Source organism: Nematocida minor, assembly GCF_024244105.1.
Source record: "Nematocida minor strain JUm1510 chromosome Unknown 7807, whole genome shotgun sequence".
Taxonomy (NCBI): Eukaryota; Fungi; Microsporidia; genus Nematocida; species Nematocida minor.
In genome coordinates, this window is record NW_026250334.1 from 1 (window position 1) to 7,089 (window position 7,089).

Below are 7,089 nucleotides of genomic sequence, written 5' to 3' on the forward strand. Positions count from 1 at the left end.
TCTTATGCTTCTAGCTCCAGTAGATCCAGGTGATTTTAAAGAAAGACTCTTCATCTCTTCTGATTCGAAGATTCTCTGTAGGAAAGAGGGCACTTGAAATTTGAATTTTTTAATTATTCCTCAGTGTGCAATTAATATAGGACATAGTTAATTGTAGCTGCTCGTGCGTGCTCTCCTTCATTAGAATAGCAATTTAAGCTTTATTGTTTTTTAATTTGGATATTCTCTTTCATTATCACCATTAATAAAGAATTGCACTACAAATACAATTTTTATTAAATTACAGCTGATGGTGTACAAGCAACTCAACTCAATGCTCTTTCTAACGCCAAAGCTGCTCTATGTGGCAGTGAACGTAGAGTACTTTCTGTTCTACAATCTTCGGCAGACTTTCTTAACATCAAGAGGAATAAAGGACGGACAGCAAACAATTACTCTCATTGTCATGCTTTTGAGCACTTTTGTGAGCAATATGGGAATTGCGTATCTAGCAGACAAGCTGCAAAGGCCCAAGCTCATTTTGATACTTTGTCTGCTCTCTTCCTCTGTTCTTTTCCAGTTCCTGCTGCTCCCCATTCCCTCCATTTTCTGCTCTGTTGTCTTCATTCTCTACTCGATGCTCATCCTCTCCACGCTTCCTCTGCTCGACAGACTCGTGCTGGACTATCTGCAGAAAGTCCTGGAGGCACCCGCCTCTCTCTACGGAAGACAGAGAATGTTCGGAACTCTTACATACTGCATGATAAATTATGTCGTTGAGTCACTGGTTTTCACAAGGGGAACAAAAGACAGCAAAGTAGGGAACTACAACAATCTGTCCCTTCTGTACATAATATGTGCGGTTATAGCAGGCGGCCTGGTGTATCTCCTCGCGCCTGGGGACAGAGTCCGAAGAGTCACATCGTCATCGAGTAGAAACCCTCCGCAGTTTACGAAGGTCCTTAAAAACCCAGCGTACATGTTCTTCCTGCTGATTATCCTCATGAACGGAGTAACTCGCGGTGTGATGAGCATGTATCTAAGCAGCTACTACAAAAACATCCTTAACTTCAACGACTTCAAGCCTCCCTCGTCTCTGCCAACGTATCTGCAATGGGCGCTGGATGTGTTCTACGCAAATCCCATGTCTACGTGCAGCACCTTTGGGATTATCCTGGAGATCATGATTTTCTTCTCCTCGGAGTGGCTGCTCGGAGTGTTTGGGTTGTACTGGTCTTTTTTGTTCTCGCAGATGGCGCAGGGCCTGAGATTCTTCCTCTACACCTTTATCACAGAGACAGATCCCTACAGATTTGAGAAATGCTGTGCAATTGAGTTTCTAAAGGGCGTGAACTTTGGGCTCACCCATCTCTCGGGAGTGCAGTTGGCAGTTCTTCTCGTGCCAAGTAACCTCAAATCAACGAGCCAAATGATATACGCTGGAACATTTGTGTGTCTGGGCACAGTTGCTGGTGTAATTGCTGGGCATTTCCTTAAGATAGATACGTACGAAGGCGTCCAGAGGATCTTCAACGGATGCGCACTGCTCTCTCTTGCAGCTATAGGACTTATCATCTTAAAGTACGGATTTATAGACGGCAAGCTGTGGGGAAGGAATGCAAGAGAAATACCGGAAGCACCTCTCACAGCGCAGACCACACACAGCTCACTGGCAAGCAAAGACCTGCGCAAAGAGGGAATTACAGCAGCCAGTAAATGAGAGTATGCTGCCTCCAGGGCGCTGAGTTTAGATTATCTACCACATTTGTTTAAATAACTGATTAATAAAAACTTTTATATTTGCAGGATATTCTCGGGCATTTATCTTACTGGTTTGGTCTCACTCTTTCTTTAGGAAGCGCGGCAAGAATTAATAAAGAGAGCTAAGTACTTATTTATGTATTTATTGTGCATTTGTGCACTGTCTGCTATTTCTATTGCAGTAGCACCTGCTGCCTAGCTTCTCTATTCAGAATACTGCACAATACTTCTTGTACTGTCTATTTAATGGCATTCTACTGCATTGCTATGCACTTTATTACAGACATTGCTTCTTTGTACGTTTTGTCTACATTCTTCTCTATTTCTATCTCTCTCTGTATTTGGTCTTTTGTTATGCTTATCGTGTATTGAATGGTTTTCAGTATTTCTGTTTCTATTCTGTTCAGCTTTTTAATGTTTAAAATGCTCCTGTCAACCTCCTGCATGTTTTTCAGAGAAAAGTCGTTCCAGTACTTCCTGAAGATGATGCACATTGTGAGAAAGATCTCAAGTGAGTTGTACTGCGGCAGGAACCTGATTACCATGTTGCTGTATATTTTCGCAGATATTACCTCCACAAGCGTAAATTTCTGCAGGACGCCAATTTTGCAGAGAAGAGAGTTCAGAGAAATGTGTCTCCTTTGTTTGTAGTACAGTTCGAGAAGAGCGCTGTGGATGATAAGATTCTTCATGCTGGAGGACTCTTTTGCTTTCATTCCCATTGCATATCTTGAAAATAAAAGGAATTATTTACTAGCTCAATTGGGTAAATGCACTCAATATTGGATAGCAAATAAAATCACAGGATTTCCAAATGCGTAATAATTAATGGACGGGCCCAAGTGAGAAAAGGAAGCCAAAAGAAGATAGAAAAGTAGAGCACACAGCCTAGAAGCATTCCAATTGGCAGTGCGTCCATTAGAAGACATATTGTTTATTGGAAAGTCTGGGCGCTCCATGCCAACTATTCTATTAATGGGCTTATTAGAATGCTGCCACAGCCCGCTGTGAGAACACTATTTACTACCCTCTGTCCTTCTGTTGTTAGCTCACTAGCAACTCACACTCACAATAACCATTGCACTGGATAGCCTAGAGTACTATGTGTCTCTTCTTCTAGACTCTCCAATGGCTCTTAATGGGAGCATATTCTCTTTTCTTTTCTTGTAGAGATAGTGCCAGAAAGAGTATTTACTCTATTGGGTAGCTCCGACTGCTGTAGATAGATAGAACACAAGATGCTTTGAACTATTCGTGTAAATGCAGCAGACACACAGATGGAGCTAAACACAGTGCTAGAAACCACCCAATTAAAAATAAAAATCACTGCGCCAAACAGTGCCAACTTCAAACGCACGAGCTTTGGCTACTGTCTCCTGTTTCGCACTGATCAGATAGCGCGCTCTCTAAAACTGAACAATGTTTCTGTTTTAAGCCCGTACTTCAGCTATATATTTGCGAATGTTTGCTAAAAAATGCATTTACTACTAAAAGACGACCCAGAGAGAAAGCAGCTGGGAGACATAGGCAGTGAAATGGTGGAAGAAAAAAAAGTAGCAGTTCTTACCCTTGCAGGAGGAAGCGGCTCCAGACTGGGGTACAGCAAGCCCAAGGGGACTTTTGTCCTTCCAACAGAAAATACCCCCAAACTCTCTCTTTTTCAGAGACAAGCCAAGAAGATATTCGCCATGGGAGCACCTTGGGTTATAATGGTCTCGAATGAAACAATCAGCCAGACAATAGAGCATTTGCAGACAGATGTTCTTACTCTTTTTGACATGGAGGTATTCTTGATCACGCAGCAGGATATAGATGCACTGGACCTGAAGACAAGAGAGCCCCTTGTAAATGAACAGGGTGCAACAATTAAAGTGCCCAATGGCAATGGATCTGTATTTAAAACTCTTAAATCAAGCGAGTATGTCTCAGTTACGAAGACTGCTGTCACGCCGCATAATTCTTCAATCGTGTCCAAGCTGGCAGAGGTTAAGTACTTCAACGTCATCTCTGTGGACAATGTGCTGGTTCGCATTGCTGATCCTGAGATGGTAGGGTATGCAAAGAAGTACTCACTGGAGGTGGTGAGTGCTGGCATCCCAGAGGCACCGAATAAGAAAATGGGCGCCTTTGAGCTGCATGGGGACAAGATAGAAGTGACTGAGTACACATGCGAGGACAGCAGTAAACAGCCGCTGGTGAACAAAGAAGGAAAAAAGTTGGTGAACATAGCAAACCATCTTATAAGCAAAGAGTACATCCAAAGAATGAACGCAGACGACATTCCCTACAATGAGGCAATAAAGAAAATACCGCACAAAGGAAATCCAGCACCGGAATCACCAAATGCAATAAAAAGAGAACTCTTTATATTTGACGGGTTCAAGTGGGCTAAGAACCACGGAGTGGTGGAGTACGGATGGGATGCCTACGAAGGCTTGAAAAATAAAGAAGGAAGCGCAGACAGCATTGCAACATGCACGCAGTCTCTGGACAATCAATAAACACAATGGTATCTCTCTGTTAAATTTTAAGATTGTAGACCGATAGAATAAAAATAGTGTATACTGCCTGTAAATAAATCCGTACTGCAAATAAAATTATTTATTTCTTCAACTCTTGAGTTTTTAGTACTGAATATATCCTGTGAAAGTAGCAAGAATCTTTATCATTCTAGCGATGTTCTTTCCCTTGATAATCCTTCTTTTGTATAAGAAATAAAATGAGAGTTTTATTTTTCCTGGAAAGCTGTAGACTTAGGGCTAAGATTGGCCCAAACATACTACTCTTTTCTTTTGGATGTGGCTTGGGAGCAGGCGCATGGATATGTTCAGTGTTTCCTAGGCTTTTTTGAATATTCGAAAAGCATCAGCAAGGTTTTCTTCCTCTTTTGCCAAAGCGTCTCTTCTGTGCATTGCTGAAGAGCTCACTGTAGTAGTAAATGATGGTGAGCTAGTCTCTGTGGTGTTAAATGTATCTTTTCCCACAGATAAAATTCTTTTTAGATGGTTAATGACTTCTTCAACCATATTAGATCTGATCTCAGAACACTCCAGTTTGTGCTTAAGAGATATACTGTAGTTGCTTAAGTCTGAAATTGTCTGTTCGTTTTCTTTCGATCTAAGCTGTAGCTTTTGATGGGAGATCGTGAGGATATCCAGCTGGTCCTGCATTAATTCCATCGTAGACTCCAATAGTTTGTTCTGGTCTAGGGCTCTGCTATAGCATAGATTGCAATCCTCTAGTTTTTTCTTATCCATCTCTTCTTTTTTCCTCAACTGTTCTATTTCATCTTGCAGTTTCAAAACTTTGTCGCTTTCTGCCTTTACTCTTTTATCTGCTTTAATGCCAAGTTGGTGTTCTCGTCCTTGCAATGCTTGAACTCCATCCAATGAGCGATTTATGACATGTTGAGCTATCTGTTCCAATGCGTTACATCTGTTTACTGCTTTTTGATATCTGCTGACGCTATTACGTAGATTGTTCAATGTGCCCTGAAATTGCACTTCCCTCTGGTGTAAATCGTATCGAAAATAATCAACAGAGAATTCATATGGATTTTTATTCAACTCTTCTTCTTGTGGTTTTTCACTGTCTATAACATTATCCACAGCCTTTGCTTTATTTTCTGCTGAGCTGCTAGGAGCATCTTTTAGAATGCTATCACTAGTATTCTTAGATGCTGAAACAGATCCACCATCTGCACTAGCTGTAAATGAATTGCCAGAACATGTCTCAAAGAGTTCTTTAAACTGCGCTGATGTATCAGGGTTAGTATCTGCTAGATCTGTTTTGCTTTGCCCAAAGACCTTGTTGGCGTCTGGAATAGGGCTGCTAAATACTGGACTAAAGCTCTTGGCTTCTGGATGCGCTATACCTTCGCTTCCAATAGGTGCACTGGTTTTGAAAAGGTTTTCCACTTCCCCTTCTTTCTTTTCTTTTTTGCTTGCAGACGACATATCAAGCTCTGATACAGAGATAAATATACTTTCGCTCTTATAAACAATCTCCACATCTTTAGAATTCTCTTCACACTTCTGGGAACAATCTTCTGTTTCTCTAGGGTCTAAATTTTTGTCATTTGTACTGCTCTTCATGTCCATATTATATCTCTTAAAAAAAATTTAATTTATTTTAGTTACTTAGAGGTGAAATCACCATAAATGGTTAGTTTTTCTAGAAATCTACAGACTTTTCTGTTCTAGTGAGATCTACATGATCTATGAAGCATTAATATGTTCTTGTGCTGTTTTTGGATAGAACAGTTCAGATGCATAGGCATAGCACAGATTTTAAAACATTGTAGTATCTACGAGATTCTCACTGTCTCTTGTACATTCTTTCTTTTATATTCAAACACCAAAAAAATTTAGAACGAATGAACATAAGCAACAACTTAAGACAGCTGAAGTTCATGAAAGCGCCAGAGAAAGAAAGCACGGAAATAAAGAAGAGAGAGACTCTGGGCACGTGGCTCCTCAGAGAGATCACAAAAACAAAAACCTCAAAGAAAACAAATACACTTTAATCATCGCCAACCCAAATCCAAGCAGGCTCCTCTTTAAATCCTCTAAATACTTTTGTCAACCGAATGTTCCCGTCTAATAAAATCTTTTTACATAGTATCTTCCACTCCAGATTGCTGAGAATAGGGTGCTGGGCTCTTAGCTCTTTGATCGTGTCAATTGGCAGAACATTTTTGCTCTTTTTGTAGATTCTGTCCACCAAATAGTCTTTGTATTCGTTGATCTTTGTTCTTTTCAGATGAAGTACTCTTAGGATGTATATAATCGCTGTAAATATTAGTAGAGTAAAGAAAGTAATGATGAAAGCCATCTTAATTATTCTGAATAAGCAGCCTACAATACGGTTAAGACGTCCGAACATTTTAAAAAATTTAGATGAAACATTATTTTTAGACAGAGATAGTGCATTTTCTGCTAAACTATCATTGCTCTTTTTTTCTTCTATCTGCTTGGCTTCTTCTTCCTTGGCTTTTCTTTCAGCTTCCTCCCTGGCTCTTTCAGCTTCAGCTTCTTCTTCAATTCTCTTAGCTTCAGCTTCCTCTTTAGCCTTTTGTTCTTTCTCTTCCTTAGCCTTAATATCAGCCTCTTCCTTAGCTCTTTTAGACTCTTCTTCTTTCTTAATCCTAAGATCTGATTTCTCTTTAGCCTTACGGTCAGCCTCTTCTTCAGCTCTTTTAGCTTCAGCCTCTTTCTTAGCCTTTCTTTCAGCTTCCTCTTTAACCCTTTTAGCTTCAGCCTCTTTTTTGGCTTTTTGAACAGCTTCTAGTTTTATTTTACGGTCATTTTCCTCTTTAGCCTTTCTTTCAGCCTCTTCCTTAGCCTTTCT

At 40.3% G+C, this 7,089-nt stretch overlaps 6 protein-coding genes across 6 annotated transcripts; 3 read left to right on the forward strand and 3 right to left on the reverse strand.

Moving 5' to 3' along the window:
* Nucleotides 1–289: 289 nt before the first annotated feature.
* NEMIN01_2415 (uncharacterized protein) lies at nucleotides 290–1,699 on the forward strand (the record flags this gene model as incomplete). Its single annotated transcript, XM_051478357.1, has 1 exon — nucleotides 290–1,699. One exon carries the CDS (start codon nucleotides 290–292, stop codon nucleotides 1,697–1,699), a length of 1,410 nt encoding a protein of 469 aa, XP_051334317.1.
* Nucleotides 1,700–1,994: 295 nt separating this feature from the next.
* NEMIN01_2416 (uncharacterized protein) lies at nucleotides 1,995–2,462 on the reverse strand (the record flags this gene model as incomplete). The annotated part of the gene is made up of 1 exon (XM_051478358.1): nucleotides 1,995–2,462. One exon carries the CDS (start codon nucleotides 2,460–2,462, stop codon nucleotides 1,995–1,997), a length of 468 nt encoding a protein of 155 aa, XP_051334318.1.
* A 753-nt stretch (nucleotides 2,463–3,215) lies between these two features.
* On the forward strand, nucleotides 3,216–4,241 carry NEMIN01_2417 (UDP-N-acetylglucosamine/UDP-N-acetylgalactosamine diphosphorylase; the record flags this gene model as incomplete). The annotated part of the gene is made up of 1 exon (XM_051478359.1): nucleotides 3,216–4,241. The coding sequence occupies one exon, from the start codon at nucleotides 3,216–3,218 to the stop codon at nucleotides 4,239–4,241; it is 1,026 nt and encodes a 341-aa protein (XP_051334319.1).
* A 336-nt stretch (nucleotides 4,242–4,577) lies between these two features.
* NEMIN01_2418 (uncharacterized protein) lies at nucleotides 4,578–5,840 on the reverse strand (the record flags this gene model as incomplete). The annotated part of the gene is made up of 1 exon (XM_051478360.1): nucleotides 4,578–5,840. The coding sequence occupies one exon, from the start codon at nucleotides 5,838–5,840 to the stop codon at nucleotides 4,578–4,580; it is 1,263 nt and encodes a 420-aa protein (XP_051334320.1).
* Nucleotides 5,841–6,115: 275 nt separating this feature from the next.
* On the forward strand, nucleotides 6,116–6,265 carry NEMIN01_2414 (uncharacterized protein; the record flags this gene model as incomplete). The annotated part of the gene is made up of 1 exon (XM_051478356.1): nucleotides 6,116–6,265. One exon carries the CDS (start codon nucleotides 6,116–6,118, stop codon nucleotides 6,263–6,265), a length of 150 nt encoding a protein of 49 aa, XP_051334316.1.
* NEMIN01_2419 (uncharacterized protein) lies at nucleotides 6,262–7,089 on the reverse strand (the record flags this gene model as incomplete). Its single annotated transcript, XM_051478361.1, has 1 exon — nucleotides 6,262–7,089. A coding segment is annotated over one exon (828 nt), but the record flags the coding sequence as incomplete, so codon positions are not given.